The 16,319-nt window shown below is 49.5% G+C and overlaps 3 protein-coding genes across 3 annotated transcripts; 1 reads left to right on the plus strand and 2 right to left on the minus strand.

Moving 5' to 3' along the window:
* Nucleotides 1-5,316: 5,316 nt before the first annotated feature.
* On the plus strand, nucleotides 5,317-6,558 carry LOC109744282 (uncharacterized). The gene has a single exon (XM_020303390.4). The coding sequence runs from the start codon at nucleotides 5,394-5,396 to the stop codon at nucleotides 6,339-6,341; it is 948 nt and encodes a 315-aa protein (XP_020158979.1). The 5' UTR covers nucleotides 5,317-5,393; the 3' UTR covers nucleotides 6,342-6,558.
* Nucleotides 6,559-8,669: 2,111 nt separating this feature from the next.
* Nucleotides 8,670-10,842, minus strand: LOC109744197 (protein LEAD-SENSITIVE 1). Its single transcript, XM_020303295.4, has 3 exons — nucleotides 10,588-10,842; nucleotides 10,394-10,467; nucleotides 8,670-9,654 (listed from the first exon to the last, which is right to left on the minus strand). Exons 1-3 carry the CDS (start codon nucleotides 10,815-10,817, stop codon nucleotides 8,918-8,920), a joined length of 1,041 nt encoding a protein of 346 aa, XP_020158884.2. The 5' UTR covers nucleotides 10,818-10,842; the 3' UTR covers nucleotides 8,670-8,917.
* Nucleotides 10,843-13,473: 2,631 nt separating this feature from the next.
* On the minus strand, nucleotides 13,474-16,117 carry LOC109744188 (histone deacetylase 8). Its single transcript, XM_020303286.4, has 3 exons — nucleotides 15,730-16,117; nucleotides 14,857-15,437; nucleotides 13,474-14,175 (listed from the first exon to the last, which is right to left on the minus strand). Exons 1-3 carry the CDS (start codon nucleotides 16,025-16,027, stop codon nucleotides 13,873-13,875), a joined length of 1,182 nt encoding a protein of 393 aa, XP_020158875.1. The 5' UTR covers nucleotides 16,028-16,117; the 3' UTR covers nucleotides 13,474-13,872.
* Between the last annotated feature and the right edge of the window lie 202 nt (nucleotides 16,118-16,319).

Genomic DNA, 16,319 nt, shown 5'->3' on the forward strand with positions numbered 1-16,319 from the left:
AAGTAGGAGAGACAGACACCCGCTAGCCACCTTATGCATCTAGTGCATGTCAGTCGGTGGAACTTGTCTCACGTAAGAGTACGTGTAAGGTCGGTCCGGGCCGCTTCATCCTACAATGCCGCCGAAACAAGAAAAGACTAGTAGCGGCAAGAAGAATTGGCAAACTCAACGCCCACAACTACTTTGTGTTCTACTCGTGCATAGTAACTACGCATAAACCTGGCTCTGATACCACTGTTGGGAATCGTAGCATAATTTAAAATTTTCCTACGCTCACCAAGATGCATCTATGGAGTCTACTAGCAACGAGGGGAAAGGAGTGGATCTACATACCCTTGTAGATCGCGAGCGGAAGCGTTCCAATGAACGTGGATGACGGAGTCGTACTCGCCGTGATCCAAATCACCGATGACCGAGTGCCGAACGTACGGCACCTCCGCGTTCAACACACGTACGGTGCAGCGACGTCTCCTCCTTCTTGATCCAGCAAGGGGGAAGGAGAGGTTGATGGAGATCCAACAGCACGACGGCGTGGTGGTGGATGTAGCGGCTCTCCGGCAGGGCTTCGCAAGCTTCTGCGAGAGAGAGAGAGAGGTGTTGCAGGGGAGGAGGGAGGCGCCCAAGGCTTAGTTGTTGCTGCCCTCCCTTCCCCCCACTATATATAGGGCCAAGGGAGAGAGGGGGGCGCAGCCTTGCCCCTTCCTCCAAGGAAGGGTGCGGCCAGGGGGGAGTCCTTTCCCCCCAAGGCACCTCGGAGGTGCCTTCCCCCTTTAGGACTCTCCCTTTTTTCTTATCTCTTGCGCATGGGCCTCTTGGGGCTGGTGCCCTTGGCCCATATAGGCCAAGGCGCACCCCTTACAGCCCATGTGGCCCCCCGGGGCTGGTGGACCCCCTTGGTGGACCCCCGGACCCCTTTCGGCACTCCCGGTACAATACCGATAAAGTGCGAAACTTTTCCGGCGACCAAAATAAGACTTCCCATATATAAATCTTTACCTCCGGACCATTCCGGAACCTCTCGTGACGTCCGGGATCTCATCCGGGACTCCGAACAACTTTCGGGTTTCCGCATACATATATCTCTACAACCCTAGCGTCACCGGACCTTAAGTGTGTAGACCCTACGGGTTCGGGAGACATGCAGACATGACCGAGACGCCTCTCCGGTCAATAACCAACAGCGGGATCTGGATACCCATGTTGGCTCCCACATGCTCCACGATGATCTCATCGGATGAACCACGGTGTCAAGGATTCAATCAATCCGTATGCAATTCCCTTTGTCAAACGGTATGTTACTTGCCCGAGATTCGATCGTTGGTATCCCAATACCTTGTTCAATCTCGTTACCGGCAAGTCTCTTTACTCGTACCGCAATGCATGATCCCGTGACTAACGCCTTAGTCACATTGAGCTCATTATGATGATGCATCACCGAGTGGGCCCAGAGATACCTCTCCGTTTACACGGAGTGACAAATCCCAGTCTCGATCCGTGCCAACCCAACAGACACTTTCGGAGATACCCGTAATGCACCTTTATAGTCACCTAGTTACGTTGTGACGTTTGGCACACCCAAAGCACTCCTACGGTATCCGGGAGTTGCACGATCTCATGGTCTAAGGAAAAGATACTTGACATTGGAAAAGCTCTAGCAAACGAAACTACACGATCTTTTATGCTATGCTTAAGTTGGGTCTTGTCCATCACATCATTCTCCTAATGATGTGATCCCGTTATCAATGACATCCAATGTCCATAGTCAGGAAACCATGACTATCTGTTGATCAACGAGTTAGTCAACTAGAGGCTTACTAGGGACAGGTTGTGGTCTATGTATTCACACATGTATTACGATTTCCGGACAATACAATTATAGCATGAATAATAGACAATTACCATGAACAAAGAAATATAATAATAACCATTTATTATTGCCTCTAGGGCATATTTCCAACACGTACTTCCTTCTACTAACATTGAGTTCCAGGTCCCCTTGAAGGCGCTCAAGTGCCGTTGGCGCAAGACGTCTAACAAGATGGTACGACAAGGAATGATCTATTGGACAGGAATAGCAGACGACGACATCAACTGGGAAGATCTTGAAGATCTCCATCGGCGATTCCCTCGAGCTCCAGCCTGGGTGCCGCTGCAGATCATGCGCCAACGGAACAAGCACACAAGGCCACTTGGACAGTGAGGCAAGGGCTCACACACTGGTCGCACTCCACGGCGGACAAGACCACTTGGGAAGACATCGACCGCCTTCGCCAATGTTTCCCTGATGCTCCAGCTTGGGGACAAGCTGGAATTCAAGGAGAGGGGATTGTCAGTGATACCTCAAGCACAACATCCACCTTGACCGCGCCAAGCGTAACTACACCAGCTGGGAGAGAACAACAGGCCAGGCCCACCAAAACTAGGAAGCCAACAACAGGATGATTGGGCGGAGTTGGCGAATGGCCCAAGCACAAGAAGAAGGAACTACTCCCTCCGTCCCGAATTACTTGTCGCAGGTATGGATGTATCTAGATGTATTTTAGTTCTAGATATGCGACGAGTAATTTGGAACGGAGGGAGTAGTAGTTAAGCGTTGCGGTACGGCTGCCCTAGTGTTATCCAGAGGATCACGAGCGGCGGGGGCGGCTCTCTTCTCTTTCCCCTTCGTGGCTACCTTCCTATTTCACTCATCGACCGTGTAACTGCCATTAAATCTTGTACTCCTTCCATTTGGAAATACTTGCCGGAGGAATGGTGTATCTAGGCGTAATTTATTTCTAGATAGATCCATTTTTACCTATTTTTCCGATGAGTATTTCTGGACGGGAGTATCAAATAGTGTTGAATCCTAGTTACCTCTATCATGGCAGCCCTAGCTGGACACACCATAGCAGGGTGGAGGAGGATGGCAAACAACACGTCAACACCCATGAAAGGCATCGCACGTCGACGTGGTTAACACAAAAACACGAGAGGTTATAGTACACGTCTCCAGTCCGATGCAGATATCCTTCTTACCAGGTTGGCCACTACCAGCGGTGCATGTGCATCCCAGTGCGACGCCTAATCGTACCAAGAAGGGTCGTATACACACTGGTTTCGCCGTGGAAGGGGCAGTGATGAATACTCCATCGTGTTTCCCGTGCGAGCAGTCCCCACAAACAGGCGGGCGTACGTACGCACGTAGACGCGCCCCATCAATCCCTCCGGCGGAGTCCAAAGTCCGATCTCCGTGCGTGTCTGCCATGATATCTGTGGGCGAAACATGGACGCTTCGTACCACAGTACTCCGCTTGCCTCCTCCCCAAAGTCGCGAGGTATTAAACGTCCGTGATCGTGACCCGCCTCCTGTCTTAGCGCTAATTAGGTCTCCAGCTCAGTGGCGTGAATTTTTCTCTAAGCCCACATTAAATCAATTAATGGTCTACACTGTGGACTGTGGTTGTTATGGCGCCATTGCGCGAGCTCGACACACTACTGTATCCACTAAAGAAACTGCACAAGCACTGGTTGTTGGCCATGGTACCTCTTCCCTCTCCTTAACCAGAGTAAATTGCATAAAACCTTCATTTTAAGGGTTAGGTTTGTGAAAAACACTAGAATACAGTTTCTCTGCAGAAAAGACCATATCTTGCGTAATGGTTTTGCAAAAAAATTGATCGGCGGATTTGACTCGATTTGACTCTATTAATTGAGTTTATTACAGGTGGGGCATGTCTTTTGCTTACGTGGTGTAACTTTTTGTGCCAGATGGGTTTTAATCTAAATTACAAACTAGACCCTAGAATTTTACATAGACACCCCTAAATCAAAAATGAAAAACGCAATTAGCCCCCGCTTCTCGTTCTACAGCAGATCGGCGGCGCGTTATCCGACTTGTCGTCGGCGGTGGCTGCAGAACGCCGTCGCCGGCATCACCCTCGATCCGCCATCGCCGGCGGTGGATGCAGAACACCGTCGCCGGCTTTTGGACGCCCGTCCAGCGCTTCGTAGCCACGGCCGCGAGCAAGGCCCACGAGCTAGTCCCTGCCATGGAGGCTTTCTGGCGGTGGCTCGAGCACGCCGCTCCCGTCGTGCTCCCTTATGTGCTGGCCATTGCCACGGTCGCTGGAGCATCGAGGAATGGTAGGCCGCCCCTGCTACTCCAGTCGTCGTCCTCCCAATGTAGCCCCACGCGCTCACCACACCGAGCTGGTCGGGGCATTCCCGCCGGATCCGGTGCCGGGCGGGGACAGTGGAGGCCGATGTGGCCGGATCTGGTTGGGGGCACGACGACGGCGGCCCGAGGAGGAAGGGGCGGGGGACGTCCTCGCCCTCGGTGCAGCAACGGCAATGGCGGGCCTCTGCCTCGTTCGGGGTCAGGATGGGGGCGGCCGAGGTTGGGACGGGTGGTGGCTGGGGTCGGGAGGGGCGACGATGGTCGGGGTCGGGATGGGCCTGGGAAGCAGGGAGAGAAATTTGGGGGCTTTTTCGCATTAAACCTAGATTGATGTGCCACGTAAGCAGAAAACGTACCCCATCTATCATAAACGCACTTAAACGAGCCAAATCCGCCGATCATTGTACACAAGATGTGGTGTTTTCTGCAGAGAAACTGTATCCTAGGGTTTTTCGCAAACTTAGCCCTCAAAATGATGGTTTTATGCAATTTACTCCGTTAACCATGCATGCCTGCATGGGTTTTTTTTAGTGATTAGTCAGTCCTAGCCGTGGCCATGTTTTGTTTTCCCAAATGATAAGTGACACACCCGTGGCACGAAATACTCCGGCTTGACGTTTTTTACTAAAGTTGCCATTCGAAAAAAAAACTCTAAAAAAACTGAAACTTGCCATCCGAAAAAGAAGTTGCAATGCTTGACAACTTAACTTGTCAACCTTGCGTCACTAAACTTGCCATAAAAAATGGTCGGAGTTGTCATGTGTTCGTGCCACTCGTGTGACACTTATCAGGGTCCTTTGTATTTAATTCTCATGAAGATTGAACTCGTTTATACGAAAATCCTGCAAAATTCGTGAGTTCAAAATCGACCATAAAGATTCTATAGCTAAATTGAGTGGATTTTAGAACACACAATTCAATTCCCACAAGCACCAGGAGACGCTGAAAAAACCTCTACGGATCAAGGAGCCTGGCTACAGCAACAACTCGCCACGGTCACTGACTAACTAATTACCAGCACAAGCTCGCAATCACATGCACATGCACCATGGCCTACCGAGGAAAACATCTCGTCCTGGCTTCGGCAGCTCTCCCGCCGTCCCACGTATATATACGCCTCCCTCCTCTCTCTCCTCTCGCATCTGCAAGCTTCCAAATCCTCTCACATCACCGCATTCCCACATTCCCCAGGTCTCCTGCTTGCTTGCTGATCTCCTCCTCTCCGATCGTCGCCATGCTGTCTTCTCACAGCGAGAGCATGTTGGCCTACGCCGCCGCCGCCGGACGGCGCGCGATGCTGGTCGACCCCCGGCGGTACCGGCCGAACGTGGAGGTGGCGCCCAACTGCCCGCGCTGCGACTCGCCCAACACCAAGTTCTGCTACTACAACAACTACAGCCTCAGCCAGCCGCGCTACTTCTGCAAGGGCTGCCGCCGCTACTGGACCAAGGGCGGGTCCCTCCGCAACGTGCCCGTCGGCGGCGGCTGCCGCAAGAACCGGCGGGGCAAGCCGGTGCGGTCCATGGCCGAGGCCGACACGGCCTCGCCGAACCACGGCGCAGCAGTGTTCTCTCACCGCTTCCACGGCCCGGTCCGGCCCGACCTGCTCTTGGAAGGCATGGTTGGCAACCCGGCCGAGCTAGGCCAGCCGGCGTCGACCGAGGCTGAGAAGCCCGCCGGAGCCGCCGACGGCCCGACGATTGATCTGGCACTGCTCTACTCCAAGTTCTTAAGCCACCAGCCCCTCGCCGAGCAGTGCGCCGTCGTGCCGGAATCGGCCGACACCTCGAGTGGGTCAAGCACGGAGATGAGCCCGCCTGCCCTATCCAGCCCAGGCCAACACGGATTGGGCGAAATCTGCGGGCCGGCGAGCAGCACGGAGCCCAGCGCGACGACGATGCTCCAGTGCGGCGACGCGCGCGCGCACGCGCTAGGCGAGTTCAACTTCAGCGTAGACCAGAGCTGCTACGACTCGCTCGGGCTGCCAACGGACGGCGGCGATCTGACGATGCTCCCGTCGGCGTGGGACCAGGAGGCCAAGTACGAGCCGTTCAGTTCGCTTCCGGAGGAGGACGCCATGAGCCTCCACGAAGGCGTCCCCGCCGGCGACGACGTCTGGAGCAAGGTGCTGGGCTGCCAAGGGCTAGAAGCTGCTCTCTCCGCAGGCCTCGATCGATGCTAAGCTCATTTTCAAGCTCGTTGATTCGTGTCTGCCGCTGTTCTCGTGATTGATTTTCTGTCTTTTCTTTTCCTCTCCCTATTTTTTACCCTTGTTCAAAAGTAACTTATATATATGGGGATCGTGTTCATGGTCAAGGAGTATACATGTGGGATAAAAAGGATGTACTGTAATCATAATATCGATATTTGTATTGGTAATATACTTACTATTAACAGCTGGTTTTTCCTGTTCTGAGCTACACGTTCACTTCTTCCTAGGACGACCAATCAATGTTGTTCCTGTTATACACATGCACTGCCTGACCTGGGTGTGGATGGATGGGCACACACATGCCGATGCCGATGGTGCCATGCTGGTGAATGAATGAGTGAATGGTGCACTGGGATTCCAACGACATGCCCTGTGGAGTGGCGTGGACGTGGCTAACAATCTGAAGCAGCTGCCACTAGTCGCTCGAAAGGTGACGTTTGGCCCTAGCTCGTTATAGAGGAGATTTACCATGCCTGCACGCCTCAATTATTGTTGCTACAACAGGACAGGCAGCTCCGAGATCCAGCCCGTGGATAGACGGTGGGAGGGCGCTCTATGGATCCATCATTGCCGGCTCGAGCGAGCGTTCACTGTCATCGTCTTCAACAGATTGGCAGCGTGATTGCGGTTATTTTTAAGAACAGGGGGCAAAAAGGAGTAACAACTTGCATCAGAAGGGAAATCAGAAAACCAGCTGCACCCTGCACATGCGCCTTCCGTAGAATTTCACAGCAAAATCGTTCGAGTGATAAAGATGGAAACGAGACTGTGGAGTGGTGCTCCTGCCGGTCCCTTGCCGTTGCAGATGCACTAGGAACAGAGTTCACGCTGCGTCTGAAAACGAAGTAAAGGGGCAAATCCTATTTGGCGCTGGTTAACGTGCATTTGGTTAACGGGCGCCTGCAGCGTGCACCACCTACCGCGACCTGGACCGGCCCATTAATTTACGTTCTCATTTAGCGACCTGCTGGTTTCGATAACGCCGAGATAACCATCAACCCACTTCCCTCGGACGAGATTTCTTACCTTCTTTCGAATTGATTTACATACTGTATTTTCGAACGATTTTGTTTAGTTTTTTACAATTTTTCTTTCTTTATTCTTACAATTTTTGATAAATGATAAATGCGCAAACTTTTTTCCATTTTCGCGTTATTTGGTAAAATCAATGAACTATTTTTCAATTCGTGAACCTTTTTTGAATTCGTTGAACTTTTTTTAAAATCGATGAACTATTTTTTCGAATTCGATGGTTGTTTTTCAAATTCAACGAATTTTTTTCTAGTTCAATGAACTTTTATAAAAATCAATGAACTTTTTCCAAAACTCGTCAACTTTCATGAAAATCGATGAACTTTTTTCGAAACGATGGACTTTTTTTCAAATGTATGAACTCTTTTTGAAAATTAATGAACTTTTTTCAATTTTCTTAAACTATTTTGTATATCCTGAACTTTTTCAAAATGTTCATTAACTTTTTTCAAACTTGTAAACTTTTTAAAATTCATTAACTTTTCTTGAATTAATAAACTTTTTCAAATTCTGTGAACTTATTCAAATTTATGAACTTTTTCTCGAATTAGTGAACTTTTTTCAATTTTTGTTAGGTTTTTTGAATAAGTGAACCTTTTCTTTGTTGAAACAAATTCATGAAGCGGCTCGACAAGCACATTCTCTTGACCAGGGGCGCCATGCCTGGTTAGACCAACCCCATGATCCTTTTTGCATTCCACACCATGTGGACTTCGAGTAATAAAGCTTGGTTCAACCCCTAATGAAAAATCAAATACTTATGTCAACTCCGAAAATCAATGAGAGAGAGAGAGAGAGGGGCCAAATCCATGAGAGAGGAGGCAAAAGGAAAGAGAACTGTGAGTTGACGCATTAGTAGGAAATCCGCTGCGAGTATTCAGGTACAACTGTCCATAGGAAACAAAAAAGAGCTACCCGAAATTCAGTTACTCCATATACCACTTATACATACACTTATATGCAGCCACTTCAGGCCAGTTGGAACATGGAAATCTCAAAGGATTTATATAAGATTTAAACTTTTTCTTCAAATTGTTAGGTAGACTTGCCCTCAGTTTCTTGATTAGAAATAAACTAATCACTCTGTAAAGCAATGTATGACGTTTTGGCAGTTCTACAGGACCACAAGAAAATGTGTTTCTTAAACCTTCTGTTTCAGTTTATTTGTACCGCGTGTTTAGAATGAAAGCCATCAGTTGGGGGCTCAGGTGATATTGTCTGCAATGTGCAAACGTTTCCCCAAGAAGTGAAAAGAGAAGCCAGAAATAGACAGGAGTAGAGATCTTGATACAAATTCAAGAAAACCACACACCAATGTTCAACCTTCTTTACAATACTAAAGAGAAACCATACACGACCGTAGCGGATACAGCACTCGACACACAGCTCTTGCTGAATGGGAATTTCACTCTTGGCACAGTTTTAGCAGGTTTGAACAACTATTCCGGTGGTACATATAGCAGTAGTGATGGTGATGTATACATCTCCATATTTTACAACATCAGTGCTGCATTCTAAGCAGCAACGAGTGTGGTCACTGCCGGAGCCTGGACTTGCCCCGGAGTTGCCAGCTGACTGATGTTCGCCGGACGAATCCGGCCGCTTGCGAGCCCGGCAGTCAGGTCCTCCACTTCCAGTTTCAGCACGTCTCGGCGGTTGCCAATGTCACCTGCGTACCTGCTGACACAGTACACCCCAACAGCCATCACTGCCACTCCATAGATGTTTGTGGTTACTAGGCGGAAAGGGGTTGAAACCACAGCAGCAAGAGGGCCACCGATGATGGACACAGCCTGCCCACTCTGCCCGAGCCCGACGTTGCCCTGCTCAGCCACAAGCAGACCAGTCTTGCAGTATATCGCAAAGTCCTCGCAGTTGTTCTTGAACAGGCTGTAGCACCTGAAACCATTGGTCAACAAGTATTTGGCGCGTCGGACAACCACCTCGCCGGGATCAGTGGCGGCAAGCGTGCAGGTCCCTCCTCGCACTTTGGCAAGGAAGAGTGCCGGGTTGACGTCATACTCGAAACGATAGAGGGCACCCCCTGCCAGGAAACAGCTGAGGCAAGAGGAAGTCACACCATTTGTCTCCGCGGCGGTGGTGGCTTCTTCGCTGCTGCATACTAAGCATGGTGTGGTGCTCCTATTAGGGCCAGAGCTCACAAGAAGAAAATCAATGACAGTTCCTGTTCCGACTTCTTGGTCCCTTCCTCTGGTAAAATGAATCACCTTATCATCGCCCACATATATTCCTGCAGAGAAATATACGGTTATACGTGCACAAAGCTACAAGAGTGAAGCGCCTATTAGTGTTCTGACAAATACGCAAATAATTTGCGACATCATGGCAACAGAGGTTTTCGCTACAGCCAGACTAATCATCTGTTTTTGCAATTTCATCATTTGATTTCATGGTAAGGATTACTCACATACATAAGTTGATGCCCCCTCTATATAGTACTCCCCCCGTTCACTATTATAAGATGTTCTAACTTCTTTCTAAATCAGATGTATCTAGACACGTTTTAGTGTATTTGTTTACTCATTTCAGTCCGTACATAGTCCATATTGAAGTATCCAAAACATCTTGTAATAGCGAACAGAGGACGTATGAACTAAGTAAACATATGCTATACACAGGACACAGCACATGTTTGCATTCACCCGTTGAAACTAGAGTGGCTTATGACAACCACATCTGTTATCCAGCCAATCAAAGCACTACCAAAATCTAATTGTGGACACATCTGCATGCATCCCAGTTTAGTACTGAATCTCCTAATTACCTAAAATTGCCAAACGACAAAGGTGTAATTTCCAACAAGAACTGCAGACACATGGCATTACAGACAAATTCATACTCTTCTCAATTCATTGTTCCAAAACGTAAAGCTATCAATTAACAACCAGAACCAAAACCTACACGGAAGCGAAATAACACGATTTAATCAGAACTGAAAATAATAATATTGGAAGGAACAGATTCCGCACCGTGATGCGCGTAGACCCACGCGGCCCTCCACGAGTAGATGTGATCCCCCGCCTTCAGGCTCTCCTTCCCGATCCTAACCAAACCAAACCGCACAAAAAAGGAACCAATCAATTCACCGACGCAGAGCAAATTAAAAGCCATTGCAGCAGCGCAGGGTATGAAATCGAAAGAATGGGGCGATTCGGAGCTATACCTGTTGGACAGCAGACCCATGGAGACGGACGGGGGGCGGCGGATCGGACGGCGAGCAGGCGGCGGGCGGAGAGGAGGGCGAGGAGGAAGGAGAGGGGCGGAAGCGAGAAGGCGCCTTGCGCTTTGGAGTAAAGCACGAAAAAGTGGGAGGGGATCGGGGGGGAATGGGCCGTAGGATTCACGAGACGCTGATCTCGTTTGACGCACACGCGTAACCGGTGCCTTTATCATACGACGACGGAATACTTCGTTTTGCACCCCTGGCTTTCGCAGTAATTAGTTAACGCGTCCTTGTAGGACTATTTGTGAGACTTTGTTTACTAATCTCATCTTTGAGTAGTCAAGTTAAATTTGGTCTCTTTTCACAAAATATCAATTTAATTTGACCACTGTTATGTATTTTTGCAAGACTAGCTGGTTTTCAAAACTGTGGGACGAGATGATTTTGATCTAGATTTGTCATGAGAAGCACTTTAAACTTCAGTTAACAATATTGCTATGGTATGAAGACATTGCATTCGTATTTTCGAACAGAGTCCAAACCACAACGGTTAACAGCTCTGCCTCTAACTTAGCCTTAACAACGAAGGTTACCGAGGCCGCGTCAAGAGAAAAAATTTCAGTGGTCGGCCGCACGAGCGCTGTCGGCAGGAGCAGCGTCTGAAGCGCGTCTGCTCTCGCGAGCTGAAGCGGAGTGGAGTAAAGGATTTCGTCTTCAGCCTGTCCACGCAGAGCCCCTCGGTACGCGTGGCATCGTCCTGGCGGGGCGGCTACCCAAGCCGAGTGAGCGACCGAGCTGCACCTGCACGCGTTGCCGGAGCACAACCAAAGCTGTGGCACATTGCAGTCACATCTCGACATAAACACAGGTCGACGTCGGCTAGTCCAAAACCACCAGGTCAAATAAGAAGCAGCAAATCAAATACTCCCTCCGTTTTAAATTTAAACTAAAACCACGACAAGTAATTTGAAACGGAGGAAATAAGTATTAACAGTAATCATCCCAGCAAAAGATGCCGGCGCACTGACAGCCACACAAGTTTATACTGTACAAACAAACGAACGGTCGACCGCAAAATGGGGTCGGCTTGAGGAGTGAAATGCATGAAACCACCACATTATCACATAGTTTGGCAGAAAACACTGGTTTGCGAATTTGGGTCAAAAATCACCGATTCTTCGCTTAATCTTTTACAAAAAATACTGATCGGTCCATTTGGGCATTTTAACCGCGATTATGACAAGTGGGCCCCACAAGAGCTGATATGGCATAACTGTTAGTCCCTGGTATTCTTGTAGATGCACCCTTCAATCAGAAAACAAAAATGCAATTAGGCCCTTGCCATACCCAGCTCGGCTGTACTCTGCCGCCGGCCATCCCGCGCTCATGCGCTGCTGCCCACGTCGGTGCCCTGATGGCGACGGAGCTCACCGGCAAGGTTTGCTGCTTGGCTGCATCTGTGTTGCGCGTCGCCGCTGCTGCTTGCTCGCCGCCGCTGCTGCTTGCTCGCCGCCGTTGCTGCTTGCGCCCGTGCTGCCCGTCGACGTGCTGCTGCTTCCTCCGGTGACGCGCGCCGCCACAAGTCTTCTTGATCCGGGATTGCGCGTCGCCACCGTTGCTCGCGCTCGTGCTATGCGCGCCCGTGCTGCATCCCGCCGCTGTTGCTTGCTCCGATGCCGCCGTTGCTGCCGGGAGGTCGCGGCCGCTCCGTGCGCCGGTTGTTGCACTGCCGCCGTGCCTGAAGCGCCGTGCCTGAAGGAGGAGACGAGGACCATTCTGTGTGGTGATACGGAGGCCAGAGCCGCCGCTAGCCCGCCACCCCATGCTTCCAGGAGCAGGGCGCCGGCCGACCCGTGCGCCTCGGCCGTGGCAGCGGACCTCCACCTAGACTAGGCCGTGGCCGTGGCAGGCGCGAGACCAGAGCCGCCGCTGCACAGCAAGGAGGCGGCAAGCACCTTGGCCTAGGCCACGCGGGCGGTGGCCCGTGGGAACGGCGGCGGGGCCTGATCCCTATTGGATCGGGCAGCGAAGGGAGATTTCTTTTTCTCGGAGGGAGGGTTCTTTTTGAAAAAGACCGGTTTGACATTGTCTATGACGTCATCAAATGCAGGCCCCACATATCATAATCACTGTTAAAATGCCCCAATAGACCAATCAGTGCTTTCTGCAAATGATTAAGCCCAAAATCAGTGTTTTCTGCCACAAATTTATAGAACAGTGTTTTCTGCAACCCTTCGCTTCAATGTGGTGGTTTTCTGCAATTCACTCCGGCTTGAGGGATGTCTAGTCCTATCTACCACTGACAAAATACAAAAGGGACCGCGCAAGAAACAATTGTGGAGCATGATTGAGAACAGTAAAATTGAATATAATAGTAAAAGAAATCTGAGCCATGCAAGATGCTTGAATGCGCGTGCAAAAATTCATGGCGTAAAGACGAAATCTGGCCGTGAAAGAAACTTTGAAGTAGAACACTATTTGAACCTGTTTTTTTCTTTTCTTTTTCTAGGGCTCTTCGAATGTCCAAACACCAAGAAAAATTGCATGCTCCTTGCACTCCCGACCATCTTCGATGCCAAAAAATATATTATAATTTGAATTTTATTACTAATTTTTCTCAATATACTGTTCATCGAGACATGCATGATTGATGTAGAATCCGGCGCAAGAAACAATTGTGGAGCGTATGATAGCTGTAGAAACGGCAGAGATGACGTACAAAACGAATATGAAGGTATAACACGATGCGATGCAGGGGCGGCTGGATGCGGCGAGACGTCGTCGCTTCCTTCCGTCCATGAAGGGATCGATTCTTTGCAGCATTTCTAGGTAGCACCACCCTGCTTTTGCAACAGATATATGCTCTCTTCAATTCAACGGACGGCATGCAACGAAAAATAGATTCTCAATTCAACGGGTAACAGCTAACATCCCTTACTAGACGATCAAGACTTTGCCACTAGTTGGCGTAAAGATGTCTGCGGACTTGTTCTACTGTGACCTGTGATCAAACTGCTCAAGCAAAAGGTCTGATTTCATCCTCTCCCTCTTAAAAGAAAAAGGAAAAGCCTGAATATTCATCTGAACCTTAAGCAACAAACACCATTACAAATCAAATCACGCAGCAAACCTATAGGGGAATCAGGGGTTGAGGGAAGGTGCATCCATTTTCAAGTTGCTCCAATAAACATACCCTTTGCGGTCAGCAGAAGGCTATAAATGTAGAGCATGACACGATTCAGAATTGAGCATCGCCGCCGCCGTGTTGAAGATGTGTGTGCGTCTCTAAATGTCCTTCAAGAATGGAATGGATTCTTTCCAGCATTTCTTCATGACGTCGACAACTTTCATGGTGTACTTCTCATCCTCTGGATAGTATGCGATTGGGTCATCCAGCAACGGGGCCTCAAGATTCAGAACGCCTTCTAGTGTCGCATGCAGACAGTATGCTGAATAACTGATGTGGTAACCCCCTTCCTGGACAATCAACATTTGCCCATCGCTATGTCGATTAGCCACACCCCTCATTAGTTGTGCAATTTTCCTGTAACCATCCATGGTCAAGCACTGTCTTCCATTTGGATCAAACTGCATGGAGAAAATTCACAATTAGTTCGTCCAACGGAGTCATATAATTCAAGACAGAAGATTATCATGCATGCAACATCACCTCAATCTTCAAGGTACAATTGCTACCATTTGATTTAGTTCTAAAACCACGACACTTATTTTGGATCGGAGGGAGTAATATTTTGCGTTCAGTATATAACTTCCGTTCCACAGTATAGATTATCCAAAATGAATGATAAGAAATCTAGATAGTAAACATACATTTAGCGCAAGTATATTTATTATCTTCCTTGGTATGAAGTTTATATATTCCCACAGTCCCACACTGTGTTATACAAGATGGTAAGTAGGGGAACTGAGCCTTGCTCAGTTGGTGGGAGGTGTGGCTGCTACCGATGTTTGAATTCTCCACTCGAATTTGGGTGCCTATTTCTTATCTAAACAAAAAGTCACTTAGTTCCTATATGAAATCTAGTTATTTTCACAACATGGTATGGGATACACTGATACCTATATTTTTTAACTTCGCAATATATTACAATTGCTAAAATGTGACTGCATCTTCTCGAGAAAAAAAAAGAATATGAAACTGGACATGATTTAGCAGGATTGACAAGTAGAACATGTAGTGAACTTCCACGCAAAAAAAAAAAGAACATGTAGTGAACTAAGGAGAACAAATAAGCATACTCAGCTCACCATGCTAGAATCTTGGCCAATGACAAAAAACAAAAGCTGAGGTTGAAACTTGTCAATCGCCGGGACAACCAATTCATTCATTGCATACTCATAGCCTTTATCCCCACTGCCATTAGGCAAAGGTATATTGAGATTGTACCCAAGCCCCTTGCCTTCCCCAATCTCATCAGACGAGCCACTCTGCGGATGCGAAGGACCCCAAGTACCATGCTTCATGTGAAGAGAGATTGTCAACACGTTGTCCGTGCAATAGAAGCCCTCCGCAGTACCATTTCCATAGTGCACATCTATGTCAACAACGGCAACCTTTGCGCGGCCAGAATCCAGAGCCAGCTGCACAGCAAGTCCGGCATTGTTCAGAAAGCAGTAACCGTCGGCATGGTCCGGTTGCGCGTGATGGCCAGGGGGACGGACCAATGCGTAGGCTATCTTCCCATGCCCATCTAGTATGTGCCTCGTAGCTGATAAGGTTGTTCCGGCAGCCAGAAGCGCGGCACCCCATGAACCAGGGTTCAAGAAAGTGCCCTCACATAACTTCTTGGGTCCACTGGCATTCGCCTGCGCGAGCTCCTCGATGTATTCTGAAGATCACAACAAGATTAAGGGTCCGTTAGGAACACACAAGAGGTTTGCTGTAATTTTAAAGGAACTGGATTATTTCCCGAATGAACATGAACATGGTTTCTGAATCCAAACGAGTAATTACAAGTTACAAAATAGTTCATTTTGCCAATTCAAACGACACACAGTATAGATGTAGCACACTACAAGGATTAAAATAAGGTATAGTAAAGAATGATTGGCAGTTCGATAGGAGCTTTAGTAATTAGTACTCTAGGTTAGTTGACTTTCCGAGTAGATTTGGGGGCAGACCTGGGGAGTGGAAGGACAGGAGGTCGCTGGCGTGGGCGGGGGTGCCGGAGTGCCAAGAGAGGAAGGGCGCGATGGGCCCGCGGCGGAGGATGGAGACCATGTTGCGGACGCGGTCGGCGTTCTCCGGGTGGTGGTCGAGCACGTCGAGGAAGCCCGGGTCGCGGCCCGAGTCGAACACGCCGCGGCCGGCGTCGTGGGCCAGCATGCCCTCGTGCCAGAACACGGCCAGATTCTCCCCCGCCGGAGGCGCCCCCTCCGCAGCCGCAGCAGCAGGGACCGAGGACGAAGAGGAGTCCATCGGCGGCGACCGCCGGAGTTATCGGCGGTAGTTCGTGATGCTTCAACGTCTGTTGACCGAGGCTCGAGTTTGACTCCCACAGAGAGAGATCTTTTGTTTTTTGAGGCAACAGAGAGAAAGAGACCTGGCCTGCACGGCACGGCCTACGGGCCTACCAAGGCACCCCAATTACATGGGCCGTTCCGGGCCGGCAATCGTGCCGCGCTCTCTGGCCCAGACACGCGGCACAGCAAGAAAAGGGATCGGCCCACCGGCACGTTTAGCCACCAGCCCGTCTGATTTGGGCTGATTT

This window comes from Aegilops tauschii, chromosome 1 (assembly GCF_002575655.3).
Source record: "Aegilops tauschii subsp. strangulata cultivar AL8/78 chromosome 1, Aet v6.0, whole genome shotgun sequence".
In the NCBI taxonomy this organism is placed as follows: domain Eukaryota; kingdom Viridiplantae; phylum Streptophyta; class Magnoliopsida; order Poales; family Poaceae; genus Aegilops; species Aegilops tauschii.

What these genes read in the sequence shown, in the direction of transcription:
- LOC109744282 (XM_020303390.4), top strand. Translation starts at nt 5,394, where the DNA reads ATGCTGTCTTCTCACAGCGAGAGCATGTTGGCCTACGCCGCCGCCGCC.
- LOC109744197 (XM_020303295.4), bottom strand. Translation starts at nt 10,817, where the DNA reads ATGATAAAGGCACCGGTTACGCGTGTGCGTCAAACGAGATCAGCGTCT. An exon ending in ATGGGTCTGCTGTCCAACAG is followed by an intron (nt 10,468 to 10,587) that starts GTATAGCTCCGA and finishes TGGTTTGGTTAG; the next exon opens with GATCGGGAAGGAGAGCCTGA. An exon ending in GTGGGTCTACGCGCATCACG is followed by an intron (nt 9,655 to 10,393) that starts GTGCGGAATCTG and finishes ATTTCTCTGCAG; the next exon opens with GAATATATGTGGGCGATGAT.
- LOC109744188 (XM_020303286.4), bottom strand. Translation starts at nt 16,027, where the DNA reads ATGGACTCCTCTTCGTCCTCGGTCCCTGCTGCTGCGGCTGCGGAGGGG. An exon ending in CCTGTCCTTCCACTCCCCAG is followed by an intron (nt 15,438 to 15,729) that starts GTCTGCCCCCAA and finishes TGTGATCTTCAG; the next exon opens with AATACATCGAGGAGCTCGCG. An exon ending in TTGGCCAAGATTCTAGCATG is followed by an intron (nt 14,176 to 14,856) that starts GTGAGCTGAGTA and finishes TTCTCCATGCAG; the next exon opens with TTTGATCCAAATGGAAGACA.